This window comes from Miniopterus natalensis, chromosome 7 (genome assembly GCF_054644295.1).
Source record: "Miniopterus natalensis isolate mMinNat1 chromosome 7, mMinNat1.hap1, whole genome shotgun sequence".
Taxonomy (NCBI): domain Eukaryota; kingdom Metazoa; phylum Chordata; class Mammalia; order Chiroptera; family Miniopteridae; genus Miniopterus; species Miniopterus natalensis.
Genome location: NC_142087.1, coordinates 11928566 through 11945160, shown reverse-complemented (window position 1 = coordinate 11945160; position 16595 = coordinate 11928566). Strand labels below are relative to the sequence as shown.

Sequence of the window (16595 nt, the reverse complement as noted above, 5' to 3'; positions counted from 1 at the left end):
AACCGGCAGCATTAGAATTGAGAGGGAATGAACCACTAAGGGGCAGCCTGTTTTAATACATGATAGCTCACTCCTGGGATGTATTATGCTTATTCAACATCTTTGACTCTGTTTATATTGAATATGTTTTCTGCTGGTCATGGCTCTATTTTCCCCAAAGAGTCACCTCCTCCTCCTCTCAACATGAAATAGCAATCCTCAGTTACTGATCAGGAAAAGTGACTTGAAACTATTGTTTCTAAAGGCAGAGTCCAGATGTCCAGAACAGCTGAGGAGGTAACTCCAATGCTCTGCTGTACCACTTAACCAATTCTCTACAACTGGTGTTTAGTCTCTATGACCTGTCAACAATTTTCACGGGAGGGGGGGTTGTCCCTGGGCCTCTTGACAAAATTCAAGGAATACAGTTCGAGATTTTCCCCAGCACTTTTTCCTACCCCCAGATTTTTAGGGTGCTGCCCTTCTGTCCTTCAGGCTGTAATGCTTGCAGCATTGGGTGGCTTTTTGCCATCTGAACTCTTTAGTTGTAGAGCAATATGAAGAAAAGCAGTGCCACTTAAGTTGCTTGTGGCTAGTTATGTAGATCCAGAAAGCAGCCAGTTCTAGGATGGTTAGGATGCTCTGGCACAAAGCAGCTCAGGGCCCCAAGAATAAGTCCAACAGCAGCAAAGAATTAACCTTTACATGAGCAGGCACCAGTAAAGCTGAACTTGCTTATGCTGCTGAACAGAAGGGCTTTCCCCGAAAGGTCACTACAGCATCAGAGCACTGCGCCACCACCAGAGTACTCTTCCCAGAACATTTTACAATTAAGTCAATTGACCAGCTTTTATGTTAAAAAAGATGACACTGAAATCAAACAATTTTTTAATCAAAAAGGATAACAGTAAGCTTTCATCGAACCATATCCCATAACAACTCTACTTTTGGGAAATATGGAAAATGGTGGCGATGAACACAATTGATAAACTATTTCCTGCTGCAAAATGTTGAAAAATGGGCAATGAGTGATAGAGGCGAGCGGTCTCTCCTGAGTAAGGACTTACTAGCACAGTTCACGCTTTTAAGATGGTCAAGGCCATCTGGATCTCTGCAAGCAGCTGATTTCACTCTGTGATTTTTCAAATGCTTAGTCGAACCTTCGTAATTTTAAAACAGCTCAGCAACTATCCAGAATTGCCTAGTCCAAACCCTCTAATACAATCTGGGTATTCAAACTCAAACACAGGCTAAAATTCTCTCACGATAAAGCTACAAGCCTTACTTCTCAGGAGCCTAAGTTAAAGGGAATAGCCCACGAATCTCTTGCAGCTCCAGATTTGTTTTCTTTAAATGACTCTGTAGTTTACGAGAACTTTTCATTTGCACCCCCTCTTTTTCAGACGTTGAATAAATGTGGAAGGGACAAAACCAGAGTACCAACGTCAGAAAGCTGCAGTATTTCTGATTCCTCTCTCCTCTTCCCCACCTCAAACACACTACTGCAAAAAACAAACAAAAGAAAAACAAAGCTTTAGAGGACAGTGCACTTGACAATGTATTCTGAAGATGTCTTTTCCCATTTCCTAAAGTAATCAGTTTAAAAAGACAATGTATAGTCCCCTTAAGACACCAGGGAAAAGGAGCATCTGGTTTCTTGAGTTCACATAAAGAACTGGGCTTGCTAGCAAAACACATATAATAAAATGTAAGTCTTACAGGGTGACCACCACAGATTTGACCTAGAATCAAGTTTCCTCCCTGCTGTTCCAGGTATCCTCTTCTTTCCATACTTCTGCATTAGTGAGCAAGGATAAGCACAATTGTTACCTCCAAGATCACCAAATCCACCTTTCCAGGGGCACAACGTATTTTCAGGTGTTAAAAAAAACAGAAACAAAAACAAAAACGGATGGTATAGCTCCTTAGAGTACTCTTGTGCAATTAAAGCATTAAAATCATCAGCCTGTTTTATTTTGTGACGAGTTTATTGAACAGTATCCAAGACTTCACCTTTATAAACAAAAACCTCTGCTGAATAATGCCAAGGCCATATTTGCAGGCAATTTTTGGCCATATTGGCAATGAGTCATTTTATTGTGTTTGGTTTCTAAAGTATGGACCACTATAGAACTGCCAGTAGAACAATTTAAATGTGGTAATTTTGCAAGAGTGGTAAATAATTTTAAAAGTGATTACTGCCCGAAATTCTTTCCAGAAGGTTTGACTAACAACAATTTTTACATTTTCTTTACTTCTTTTTTAAATGTTCTTGAAACTGATGAGTGGATTTATTTTTAAACGTTGACCCACATTTGTACACAATGTCAGAATCCAATAAAAGGGACTCTTGATTAAGGATTTCATGCATCCTTATTTTTATCCAAGGTATTTCCACTCAATGTGTTTGCTTACTTCCATACACAGCCCTAGATTTTATCCAGTGCCTTAAACTTGACATGATTATGCTAAATAGTACTCTGAAATTTTGAATAAAAAGTTCCCTACTGAAAATATAAAGCAATTTTCACTGTTATTGCATTGCTTTGACAACTTGGAGCACAAAGCTAGAAACTACATTTCACTCAACAGTGTTGCATTAAAAAAAAAAGCCACTAATAATTGTACATCCAAACTACAGTGTATACACAAACAAACCTCCAAATTTTGCTTGTGAACTAAATGTTTCACTGAAGTTCAGAAAAAGTTTACAAATTTGTTTACTTATAAAATACATTTTGTAGATTTCTCTAATCCTTTCAACTAAAACACACACACACACACACACCCACACACACCCACCCAACCTTCAGCTGGTATTGGGGGAAGGGGAAGGATAGAGAAACATTAAACCTAATGGAAAAGATTCTCTTCCATTAATGTAAGTCACCAAAACAGACAATAAAATTTACACATAAAATTGTAAATATGTTTACAAATGCACACAACTTTGAGCAAAGCTTTACAAATCCTTCAAACCATACAAAGCAAATAAGAAAATGTAAATTCATTATCACCCAAAACCTAGTCTGTATGAGAAAATGTGCAAAAAGGAGGCATGAATAGTTTCACAGAACATATTTTTAAGAATTTTTTTAAAACTCAAACTCCAATGCCCAGCACAAGATGAAGTGTGCTTAGCAGTTAGCACTATGTAATATGTTATAAGTCTTAGATATACAAAAATCAAATTCCAAAGGGCAAAGCATTTAATTACATTTCACAACAAGAAAAGCACTGTTGTGATTCAACCAAATATGAAACAGTTCTCTCCAATTTCTACACAACCACTATTTTCTTAATTTAATTTAATGAACAATAAAACCAAGTTTTCCTTTCCAGCATTTATCTAAGATGTAGAAATAACAAAATAGTTGTAATAAAGTATATGAAATATTTAATAAGAATGTATGACCATATAACCAAAATAAATTGTAAAAAAAATAAAAGACTTTCATCTTCAAACAACCAATGTTTCTAAAATAAAAATTGTCAGCTTTCCAGTGAGGAAAATAATCTGCAGTTGAAATAAAATTCCTATAAATAGTGCTGAAGTTTTTTGCACTCTGTCCTTGGAATGAGAAATGATTACTTAACAGAAAAATTAAACAGCATATACAAACATCATATTGCTTTTTTTAGTTGAGGGGGCAGTATCTAGTGATCTGTCAAAGCAAATTTGTATTCATGAAATTCAAGACCCACAACACAGCCATGTCTTTTTTGAGTCTCACCAATCCTTTTCCTAAACAAAAATCCTGCACTGTCAATCCTCTAAGAGTGTAGTGATGAAAAGGCTTTCCAAATCTTACCACACAAATGAAACTGTTGCCACTCTTAACTCTAAATTACACGACGCTGTATTTCAGTGTTCCACTGACTTGCAATACCAAAAAGGCACTTTTTTTTCTTTTTCAGGAAATACTTCTTTTAAAAGGCTGACCCCCCTTGTAAGTACTTTGATTTGTAGGAAATGTTGGGGATGTTTTAAACCAAAACAGAGGCCCATGTAAAAGCCAAAATTTGTTTTTCATGATATCTCACCATCTCCCATTCCATCCATGTTTACAAGATAATGTGACACCTCTTTAGAACATTTTAACTAAGAAGGAAAGTAACCATAAGTAGAGCCTTTGTGGCAGTGAGCAGGACGTTGTAAGACAAATGTTTTCATGACAAGGACACCTAGTGACCAGAACCCATGTGGTCCTACTGCCTTAGTGACCTGAATGCCAAAGAAAAAAGTATGAAAGGGCAAGGAGTCTCAATTCTTTCCCCTCTGGCAGCTGCACTTACACTCTACGAAGAATTTTTGTAAACAGGCTCCTGATCAAACAACTAGACCAAAAGCCTCCAAGTGACAGGATTAAATGCATATCCATCTACAAACCAGCTTAGAGATTTTTTATTCTGTAACGCTATTGTTAACACAGCTAACAATTTCAACTTCAGTTTTAAAAACCTAGATGTAATAATGTTCCTTCTTATGAATGGACTCTGTGTTTAGTTATAGGCCATAATTTCATAAATCTGGGACAGAAGGAAATTTCCAGAACATTAGTCCATCACAGACAGGACTTCAAATCAGGAATCTTAAACAATGATTATTAAAAGCAGCTTCTGGTTTTTGATGCCATCCAAACAATATGAACAATTTTCAAACTGACTGAACTAAAAGTTGGCAGTCAAACCAAAAAGGCTCTGGTAGGTAGAGAACTCCATATTTTATTTTTGTGGCAAAATCTTATTCCAGTTTTAAGTGTGACATTAGAAATCAAAGTTCAAGGTTATAGCACAAACCAAGTGTGGAGTTTCATATTTAAAAAAAAAAAAAAACAACAAAAACAGTTCTGCTCATTTACAAATGAGTCAATTAGGCAAACAAAGCAGCAACTTCAGGAGCAGGACTGTCTATACAGCAAGAACCCTCAAAAAGCAATAAAGGTACATACAGTGAATCTGTATACAGAGATTTTATTTAATTTTAAAAGAAAATGAGGACTTTAGACAAAGCTTTGACCCTATAACAAAGCAAATTTGTCCAGCTTTAAACCAAATTGCAAGAGCAGCCAACTTCTATTTTTCAGCAGCTGGCAAGAGCACCCTTAATGAGCTCTATTGACAATTCTATTTTCTTCATCCCATATGGTACAAAACAAAACCAATCTAGACTCCTTGATAAGCTTTATGTCATCATGAGTTTTACAAATTGTTTCTCTAATGGTAAGCCAAAATCATTTTTGTGTTCTCTCCAGACAGTTTTACTATAACATACAGCTGTTTATCCTGGTGGTGAGTCTTCTATAAACAGTCAACCAATGCTCTATGTTATGGAAACCAACCTATATGCAATTGAAACAATCCACAGGTTCTAACCTGGAAATACTAGGAAAACAATCTGGATGCATTAATCACAGCACTATGAATATCTACCCTACAAAGAATTGATGTGAACAGCTATCCTAATACAAGTTTTACTTTCCTTGAGCCTATAGGTCTGTCATTTAAATCAATGACAGCAGCTGTGGCTTCATCTCGAGATTCAAAGGCCACCATGGCTTCACCTGTGGGCATACCTTTTTCATTGTATTTTAAACAAACTGAGCCTGGGATCACTTGATAACCATAAAAGAAATCTAAAATCTCATCAATAGACACAGTGAAGGGCATGTTCTGCACTTTAATTACTGTCGGTCCTGGTTTTCCAGAACTAGATCCAAAGCCAGGGGGACCACCAATGTGGATTGGGCCAGGCCCAGGCCCAGGCCCAAAGGCTGGCGGCCCACCCAAATGGCCAGGGGCATTTCCAAGACCAGGAGGGCCACTTCCAAAGCCAGGGGGGCCACCTAAGCCACCAGGGACATTTCCAAAATTCTGAGGCCCCCCTCCAAATCCTGGCCCACTTAAATTATTTGGTCCACCTCCAAAACCTGGAACATCCAGTCCTAGACCAGGCAAACCACTATTTCCAACTGAAGGCATACTAGGCCTAACATCACCAAAGGCTCCTCCTAATCCTGGAGGAGGAAGTGGTGGCCCAAAGGCATTTGGCCCACCAAAATTACCAGGAAAATTAAATGGAGGTCCATTATTGGCCTCCTTAGATCCTACAGTCAGGAAGGCATGCTCTTCACCTCCTGCACTAGGCATTCCTGCACTGGGCATTCCCACACTGGGCATTCCCACATTGGGCATTCCCGCATTGGGAATTCCAGCATTGGGCATTCCGGCACTGGGCATTCCGGCACTAGGCATTCCGGCACTGGGGATTCCAGCACTGGGCATTCCAGCACTAGGGATTCCAGCACTGGGCATTCCTGGAACTGCAGGATTACCTGGCACAGGCATCTTTAACCCCTTTTTTCCTTGGGCAGGGGGATTTTTCTCAATTTCTCTCATATCTTCTAGAGTAACTACATGAACAAAAGCTTCTCGCCCATTAAGTTTTTTACGGTGTAAGCGTTCAGACTTACGTGCATCATCTTCATTTTTAAACTGAACCAATGCCTGTCCTAGACCTTGCCCATTGTTATCAACAAGAACATGGACAGCATTTTCATCCACTGGAATTCCTTCTAGGAACTGAAGAACATCCATCTTGGTAATGCTGAATGGAATATTTGTTATGTGAGCACAGACTTTGGTAGAGCTGACATCCCCCTCCGGATTTAACATCATTTCTCTCTGGTCATAATTAAAGTTCTGCAGTCTTTTTCTAATCATATCTATCTTTTCTAGCATACCTTTCTTAGTAATTGGATGAACCTGAATAAAGCGATTGCCCATGTATTGTTTATGACGACACAGAGCAGCCTTATAGTCAGCCTCATTCCTGAACTCCACAAAGCCTTCACCAGTTGCTTTCCCATTTGGTCCATAAGCGATATAAATACTATCTTCCACAATATCCAACTTTTTAAAAAAATCAATGACATGTTTGTTTTCAGCTTCAAATGGTAGCCCTTTCAAGTAAACACAAAAACCAGCCTCATGTGGTGATCTTGACCTTGACCTTTTCTGCCCACTGGGCGATTTTGACCTGGGAAGTGTCTGAGGAGGGGGATGGGTTTGTCCAGAGGGTCCTATACTTTGCTTAAAAGTGATATGGCCTCCAGCAGCTACCCACTGTCTCTCTGTTGCAGGACTAACTTCCACATAGCGTTGTATCATCAGCATTCTATTTCGTTTCAAGGCTTCGAATGTATCTTGAGGGGAGAGAAACTTAACCAATCCATTCCCATTATTTCGACCTACATGATCTTTCAACAAATGCACTGCATCAACACGGAGCCCATGAAAAAAATCTCTGACATCATTTTCCATTGCAGAAAAGGGCATTCCATGCACACTGACATACAGATCATCAGGGTTGATGGGAAGTGGTTTCACACTGCTTTGAGAATTCATCTGGATAGGATTAACAGGATTCAATGGACCCAGAAACACAGGGTTCAGGTTATTGTTCAGATTCATAGGTGCTCCAGAGCCATTCATTCCAGCAGGTAGAGGTGCCACAGGTGGTGGGTTCAAGGGTGGCATGCCCGACATAGGTGGCAGTGGGGTCATGGGTGGCACAGAAGGGACTGGAGGAATTGGGGGCACAGGAGGTACAGGAGGCAATGTAGGTACCGGAGGAGGAACTGGTATTGGGGGAATGGATGGCATTGGTGGTAAAGATGGCATTGCTGGGATTGGAGGAATTGGTGGTGGTGGGACTGTGTTCATTGAAGAGGCTGTGCTCGAAATGGTTGAGCTAAACGTTGGGCTCCCAAATGAAGTTCCCATATTTGGAGGAGCCGTTCCTATGCTGGCTGTGGAAAATGTCTGTATGTTTTTGTTGCTTTCATGAACAGAAGTGGTGGCAGTAACTACACTGGGTGAAGGATTATTAAAATTGGGTGCTGTTGTAGGCAAGTTAACCCTGCCACTCATTCCTGAGCTAGGTGGTGGTCCTGATCTACTAGCATTTGCTGGTGGTATATCTAAGTTGGCAGTTTCAAAACGCCTACGACTCAGTTCAATCATATTCTGCATTTCCGTTTTACTACTCAATAATAGTGTTACTTTTGACCCTTTAATTGTACCACCTGTGCGCATCATACCAAGCCTTGCATCTTCATCAGTGGCAAAAACGATGAAAGCCTCACCCAGTTCACCCCCTACAATATGCACGCCCCCATCAGGAATGGTCAATCCAGAGAAGAAGTGGCGAATGTCCATGGTCCCCGCCACAATCGGGAGACCTTGCAAACGGATGACCACAGCCATGCTGCGCTGAAACCACACACACCTGCAGATGAGAAAAGGCAACGGCCAGGTCAGACTCCTGTTCATCACACCAAATTTTTAGCTACAAGAATGACCAGCTACCACATTAGGCCCTCAAATAATCCCTCAAACTATCACAAGCAATGTCGTGGGTTTTTTTAACTTGGATATTCTAAAAACGGAGTATCATGTGCCATTTACAATGTAAAACCTAGACAATTTCAACTTCCAAAAGGAATTAATTCTGGAAACAATTAGAAGTTCGGTCCCAAGACTCAAAAGTTTCAGGAAAAAAACAACCATAGGAAAGTAAATCACCAATTAAATCATTCAGACCACAAGTAAGATTTAAGATTTAAAAGGAATGTGTAAGTCAAATCAGGAAACAAATTTAACAATCTATAGAGGAAAAACATGCAAAGGATGCATCAAAGTTAATATTTAAAAATAGTTTGGCATCTTCCTTATAAACCTGACAACTTCATAGAATTTTCAGTGTCATTTTATATGGCTCAATCTAAAATCCAACAGAAACAGAAAACTAATTAATTACAAATAATACCCAACACTAAAGTAGATTCAAATCTCAAATGAAAGCTGACTCCATATTTCACCCTAAAACTCTTCAATCTTCCTTGCAGCTTTATTTATTAAAGAAAACTACACATAAAATTATTATTACAAACAAGGCTAATACATGCTAAGAATCTAAAAGAAATACTGAATAAAATAGCCAAAATCTTAGTTACCTATATTCACTTCAAAAAATAGAACCTGGTTACAGTGCCATTCACCATGGCTGTTTTAATTAAAATTCAGGTCCAATGACTCATTCCCAAACCCTCCATTAAAAAAAAGTCTTGTTTTTCCCATAGGGAAGAACTGATAATGAAAAAGAGGTATGTTTTGTTTTAGAAAAACTAGAATATAAACTTTATTCAGTGATCACTTAGTCTCTGGCCCACCATAACTCCTGTGGAATTTCTGGGTGCTTGCTGATATCCTTAGATAATGTCCATTTTGATCTAATAAAAAAAAGTGTCTTGCCCAGTATGGCTCGGTTGGGCATCCACCTGTGCATGGAAAGGCTGCTGGTTTGATTCCGTCAGGGCACATGTCAGGTTGCAGGCTCCATCTCCCAGTAGGGAGAGTGCAGGAGGCAGATGATCAATGTTTCACTCTCACACTCACATCCACTTTTCTCTCTCCCTTTCTCTAAAAATCAATTAAAAATGTTTTTAAAAAGTTTCTCCAACATTTAAGTAAAATTTCAGTATTTCAGTTCTTATGGCTTCAAAGAGTAAATGCCAATGGCAGGCCTTTATAAAGCAACACAAAACAAATTCTTGGCACTGGAAAAAATATTAATTTGAACTTTATGTGGTCAACAACATAGGGTGTTGCCCAAGCCATCTTAAAAGTCAACTTTTAGATATAAACCTATTAAACTGGCTCTGTGACATTAGGGAAAATATAAAGCAGTTGAGCTTTGGTTTTATCTTCTCGAATGAGATGAGAAGAGCAAAGTTTCCTGTTGCAAGCTCTAAGAACTCTACAACTCTATGAAAGCAGTTTTTCAATGTTAGATATTATATGAATACTAACTCAATGAAAAAAATCTGTAATTGTAGTTCAATATTATGACTGCTCTACAGAAAAGAGAAGTATGTTTGGCCCTGACAGTTTTCTCTCACACACACACACACACACACACACACACACACACTCTCTCCATCTTCAAATTTAATCCTGAAAGGTGGACTAGCAAACAGAAAATGCTCTCTGTGAGACCATTATAAACACTAAAAACTGGCGGAGGGGGGAAGTTTTTATAACTGGTCTGCAAGAGTCGACAAGAAATATACTGAAAAACAATCACACCAACAGACTCTTTTCTCATTTGCTATTTAGCAGTCTATCAGGAAGTTCATTAAGAAGCTTCCGAGTAATTACATTCCTGACTGGCTATATGCAAGCAGAACTGAGACAGCATTCCCTTTCAACTTCAAAAAATGCTTAATCATTTAATCACTACATATGGAGGAAGCATCATGGGTACTCTATGTACCCAAAACAACTTGAGAGATGTTAGTATGCATTGGGACAATAAAAATTAGGACTTGATATGGTCCCAAAAACACAAAAATTGAACACAAGGTTAAAGGGACATATACAGTAAGTCTTCAAACCATATGCTGCTAAAAGAAGGGATTTAGTTAAAGTCTGTACAAGGCACACATGAAAATATGATACTCAACATCTCAACATCTATCCAGATTACCAGCTAGAAAAGGGCTGAAGACTAAACCAAAGTAGAGCACAAGATTTATTCATAAAGACATCAAAAAGGAAAAGTTTTTAGGTTCTGAAAAATATGAAACAAGATGTGCTATTCCACTACCAAGTACCTGTTTGACAGATACATCGTTTCAACCTATCTGGAGCCTACCTTAGTTATTTAATAGGAGGGCTAGATTCCAATCACTGGGGTTCCATTAAAGTCAAAATTTGTATTCTAAAACATATGACCCATTATCTATGCCTATACGTCTAAGAAATATTAAACAAACAAACAAACAAATAAAACATACCAATAACAAGCACCAGTACTTGTAATTAGTCTAAATGCTACTGAGGGGGGGAAAAACCCAGCTACTTACTGCCTAATAATCAGGAATTCAGTAGGAGAAATGCATCCATATAAAACTGACCCCTGAAGGAAGCAACAACTGTTCCTCCATCATGGTGCCCAATCCATCCCACCACCATCCCTGTCTTGTTTTATCTTTTAAGATAAGCTTGTTTAAAAAAATATCCACAATTTACTACACATATTTTCATGTTACTTAATAAGCTATCTCATTTTATTTCGTATTAAAGCAAACCCTCTATTCAAAATCTCTTACCTGATAAAACAAGAGATGTATTTTCTTAACAAGAAGTAGAGGCCATGTCAATCCTGTGGGCAACCAATTAAAACCAACTTTTAGACTGCAATAGAGAATAAACGGAGGCAAAAATCAATGCAGGAAACACAAAACACGCACAGGCCACACTGAACTGTACATTACCAAGGCAAGTCTGAAACCAGAGAACTTCATTAGAATGCATATGATGAAGAAGAGGAAGAAGAAGAAGAAGAAGAGATATGTACCAAATCCTACACATGCTTATTACTCGGTATTGCTTTAAAATTTGAGTATTTCTCAAAACATTATATATTTACATACATCATGAATGTGTCACAAATCAGCCCAAGAATCAATCGACTGAAAACTAAAACAGTCATAAAGCTCTCAGCTTCACAGCAGGTAAGTGCTTTTATCACTTGATAAAACCAGTCCAGAAAACTCCATAACACAAGTCCAACTACAACCTATTTTCTCACGTTCTCACCAAATTTCTGATGAAAAAGCACAATAATAAGTTCACACAATAACAGTTCCTGGACAAATTAAGTAATCAATTCAAGGGTACTCATGAAAATTATTGCAATTACTCTTTTAATACATTGTCCTTTACACCAAAATAGCATCAAACATAAAAAAATAGAGACAGATCTGGCTATAAGGACTAATTCCTAGTTCAAAATATTAAGGAAAAGTGTTTTTTCTTCTAACACCGTAGGAGTCCCAAGAAACTTATTTTTTAAAATCCCTAAAAACACCTGGCATATTAAGAGTACTTCCCAAAGTAAAAACAGATCACTCTTCTTTCACTGGAATTTATCCCAAACTGGTGAAATTATGAACAATTCAAAAGCAATATAAATGACCAAATGATCAGGCAACTGGATTCAAAAGATCATTTTTTAATTCAAAGAAATAAAGTAGAAGAAAATTGTCACTGTTAGGTATTAAGATTACCAACAGAATACTATTACAATGATGCTCATTTTTAACTATTATCTTTCAAGATCAAGATACCATCAGTGAGCTTAATATCATAAAAAGCAAAACATTTAAAATTTTTACTGTTACTCCAAACTTTTCTAAAGGACAAGCCAAACATCTTCTAGACAACCACTCAAATTACTCAAGAACAGCGAGATTGTTTTGCCACAAAAAGCTATGCAAATACCTTATAAACAATGCCTTCAAAAGCCCACAGCATTGTATTAATCTTTTATTTTGTATAAATCAATCCTAATGAAATCTAAAGAGTTTTCAAACTCATTTAAACTGGTCACAAAAGGAAATGTGAAACAGAAAAAAACTTGCTTTACATAAAGGTTACTGGCTAAACAACTGGGGTAATTTTCTCGATAAGCACTTGTGATAAACAGACATCCATTATTGGAGATTGCAATTCAAAAGATGTGTGGGGCCAGGACATGTGCCCTAGAGGTGAGGGAAACAAGTTCTTTAGCCTCTTCCCTCGCAGAACCAATAAAGCACCTTATGTCCATCTGGAAAGGAACATACTAGGTTTATTACCGGAAATTTGTATAGGATTGCCAGAAATAATTTTAACAAAGAGGAAACACCTCATGCCACCAGGAAAACTTGAGAGGCCCAGTTGAACTTGTCAAATGCCTAGTTCAAGGTATACGTGTTCAATGTAAAGTACAAAATCAATCTTAAAAATAAATAAAACAAAAATAAATAAAAACAAAATCAATCTAGACATAAATTTGTGGATTTCTATTTCAGCAAAGGGGAAAGTCAATCTCACCCCATACCAAAAGGAAGTACAAAGAAAGTTCAGGCCAGAAGCCCAGAACTTCACTACTCTTGCTGTTACACCTCCACCTTCAAATAGGCAAGGTATATAAACTGAGAACTGAAGTACTTTTGTTTTCTACGCCTCACTTTGTGAACAACACAATAATCTAATAAAAGCACCGCTATTTTCCAGGAAACCTACTCATTCCTGTGTTCTAAATGTCAGCTAGCAATGGAATGCAGGATATCAAGATAAAAAATCCATTCCAATCACCTCCAACTTTGGTGAATTTTAGAAGGATAAGACTGAAAGAATTCTATGCAAATACATGTTTTACCTATGCCTAGAGCATAAGGGTAGGGAAGGAGAAAATGGGCCTGATCTGCTATTAAGTCCCCTGATACATTTCAGAAGATCCAAAGAAGGCTGCTTAGTAAAATTTTCCACTTTATATTAAAGAATTAGTCCTAACACAGTGGTCTTGCTTCAGCTTTACAAGTACCACATACATACATGAGCAAATTACAAAATCTGCTACAAAAATTATGACAGGACAAATTTTCTTATTTACTAGTCATTCCAATCACCTGGAATTTCAGAATAAAATGTCTGACAACAATCCCCTTTTATCAGGAAGCCAAGGCACAAACCAGAACTTAACCATTTCCACTCTTCATCTGGTAATAAACACCTAAAAGTGAATTTTAACTTTGTCCGATAATTACTCTTTAATCAACAAGAATCAGGGTACAGTACAGCTAAGTTCTTCAGATTTAAAAGAAACTAAAACCAGTACTCCTCAAATATTCACCTCAGAGATGAGCAACAGAGAACCAATCATAATGGGCATAACACTATAAGCAGCATAATCAAATTATGATAAGCATTACAAAAATAAATAAAAAAACAACCAACCAACCAACCAACCAACCAACAGCACAGCTTCATCCACTCGATTTTGTTCCCATCCCCAAATGGATCACATTTCAGATTCTGAGATCATTCTTAATAAAACAATTCTGACACTGAGGGAGATATACCCCTTTGATAGCACATTACTCAACTTTCCCATTAACCTCCAGTCAGTACTCAAAGGCAGCCAATCAAAAGACATTTCTAAATACGATAGTTATTCCTCTTGCCAAAAAGACTATAATATTATTTTTCAGTCCCCCCAAATGCCAACAAAAATGTTCATTATTTTACTAGATTTAAACTTCAAAGTAACAATATTACTTCTAACCTAGCTGACCCCATTCACCTGCACTATTGATCTTATAAGCTGGCCTTAAATTTAATGAACTAAATTCTGCAAACCAAAAGGTCTATGGGTGGTGATAATAAAATCTGATAAAACTACAAATCAGGTGAAGTTATTTTTCTTAGTTGAACTAAAACATTTAACAATAATCATTTATTCCATGAACATTTATTAAGTACTTGTGGGCCAGACAGGAAATACAGAAATGGACCATAGTCCCTGCATTTTGGGAAGGGATGTCTAAAACCATCTTTTGTGCAACCACTACTGACACTAAGAAGTTCTCCTATAACATCTACAAAAAATATTCATCTAAACCGAATGATGAAGTGGGTCTTTACAAAATGGAATAAAAACAGTATGAAACTGTCACTGGATTTCAGCACCTAAAACACACTGGCCCACAAAATCAAGTTTCACATCTAAAAATTATACCAAGAGCCCCAAACTCTCAATATGCAACAATCAAAACATTTGGCATGTCAAAGAAAGTGAAAGAAGCCTGAAGTATACTAGTATTAGCACATAACAATATGTTCCAAGTAACTACCACAATGGTTTCTAAAGTTTCACATTTTCCACCTAACAGATATGAATGTAAGAAAAACAGAAATTATGCATTACAACCTATAAACAAAATAATCAAATATTTGATCGAGCATATAAAAGTGATATAAAAATGCAGTTTTGTTAAAAAAATTTTCCAGCAATACTGAGCACATCCTCAACTTTTATATAAACACACTAAACATTTCACTTTCTTCAAAAATTAATTACCATAAAATTATTTTAACCACCTGTAGCAGTTCTTCCCAACTTCTTTTTAATACTCTTGGAAAATACCTTAACACAATTATTTTCCACAACGTCCAAAAATCCTCCATTCTATCAAAGCTACCAAATTTCAAAAACAAGTACAACCAGTCTTGTATTATATTTCTATAATTTAAAAAAACAAAAACAAAAACCAAGATCGACCTGTATGTCCAGATTTGTAGACTTTTTCAACTGGAAATGCTCTGAAATGTATTAACAATATAAGCTATATAACAAAGTCCAAGGCAATTCATGTTCCTAATACTGCATTTGCCAAAAAAATTAAAAAAAGACACCACCTGAAACCAGTCAAGCAAGGAGCTCTAAGAGATACACTCCTGTCACAAGTGTCCTCAAAACTTCAATTGCAATCACTTTTTTTTTCCAGTTATACTGAATGGCATCACCCTATTCTTGAATAATACACAATGGTTCCTGCCAACTACCCCAATTTACATCAGGTCACCTGTGGGAATCCTGGAGCCAGAGGAGGATTTTTAGCGTCCAGAAGTCTCTCCTACAAAGCCTGGAATTCTCACTATACAACCCCCAGCATACGGCTTAGCGCTGAATAACACAGAATAACCCTCACCCAGACCCTCAGATTTTTCACTATAAAGCGCACAATGGTGGCACACATAAAGCCCATACACTTACAATCTAGCAGTTAAGCCTCTGCACTAGTGTCCATCTCCGTCACTAACCTGTAGATCCTCCAAGCTCCTCCCACCCACTTCATGTGGCTGCAAAGTAACGAGACCAGCCTTCACTAGAGAAACTCAATTCACTCTCCATCAAAAGCACCCACATTCCATACCCCATAGGACCTCCTCCTCCTTCAGGGCTGGAGGCTCTCCCAAGGGATACCCTCGAGGGTAAGCCCCGCCCCAGCATTGGGCCTGAGAAGCATTTCAACTGCAACCCCCTCCACCTTCGGGCCACGAAATGGGCCACTTCTGAAACTTCTTTCCTAGGCTCACAGGAAAGTACCGGTTTACAGCTTCCTTCCCACAGGTGTGTCCTAATTATAGTCCCTTTTCTGAGAGGCCACAGGGGCCTCCTTTCCACTTGGGGCGGAGGGAGTGTGATCACTATGGTTATCTCCTCACTTCGCAGCACAGAAATGGAGTTCTGATCTCTGCCCTCTTTGGGGGCACAGAAATTCTTGCTCACTCGGGATGCAGCTGTGCTTTCACTGCCCCTAGGCTACCCAGTTCTGGCCTCCTCCCTCTCAGACCACAGGGACGTCCTCGCTATTGCCTCGTCCCCACTTCAGGAAGCAGGCTCGTCCTCTCTTGCGTCATTCTCAGGCCTCAGAGGTGCAAGTGGCGCCCCGGACCCCCAGAAGCCATGCCCGGCCCTTTTGTGTGGGGCGCTCGCTGCGGCGGGCTCGGAGGCCTCCGAAGGCCCCGCCCCGGGCCACCAAGGGGCGGCTCGAGCCCCGCACAGCCCCGCCCGTTCCGGGGCTGCGGGAGTCTTACCGGGGAGAACTGCGCGGCACCCGAACCCAGACCCGAGTTACCCCCCACGAGAGTGCCTCCGCCCCGCGGCCGACAGCCCCTGCGCGAACGGCTTTCCGGAGCCCACAGCAGCCACCACCTCCTCC

The 16595-nt window shown here is 38.7% G+C and overlaps 2 protein-coding genes across 4 annotated transcripts in view; both read right to left on the bottom strand.

Annotated features, from left to right (window-relative positions):
- The window catches only part of CPNE1 (copine 1), a 36312-nt gene extending 19731 nt beyond the window's left edge, over nt 1-16581 (bottom strand). Inside the window, exon 1 of one of the 3 annotated variants that reach the window (XM_016213165.2) lies at nt 16512-16581. The gene's annotated coding sequence lies outside the window, so the exon portion shown is untranslated. Of the gene's footprint in view, nt 1-11153; nt 11216-16470 lie in introns of those variants that run through there. The other 2 variants (XM_016213166.2, XM_016213162.2) reach the window with 2 other exon arrangements.
- On the bottom strand, nt 1949-16501 carry RBM12 (RNA binding motif protein 12). Its single transcript, XM_087818764.1, has 3 exons — nt 16471-16501; nt 11154-11206; nt 1949-8269 (listed from the first exon to the last, which is right to left on the bottom strand). Exon 3 carries the CDS (start codon nt 8245-8247, stop codon nt 5437-5439), a length of 2811 nt encoding a protein of 936 aa, XP_087674890.1. The 5' UTR covers nt 8248-8269; nt 11154-11206; nt 16471-16501; the 3' UTR covers nt 1949-5436.
- Nucleotides 16582-16595: the final 14 nt, after the last annotated feature.

Bases quoted from the DNA above. Each gene is read 5' to 3' on its own strand.
- RBM12 (XM_087818764.1), bottom strand. From the start codon at position 8,247: ATGGCTGTGGTCATCCGTTTGCAAGGTCTCCCGATTGTGGCGGGGACC.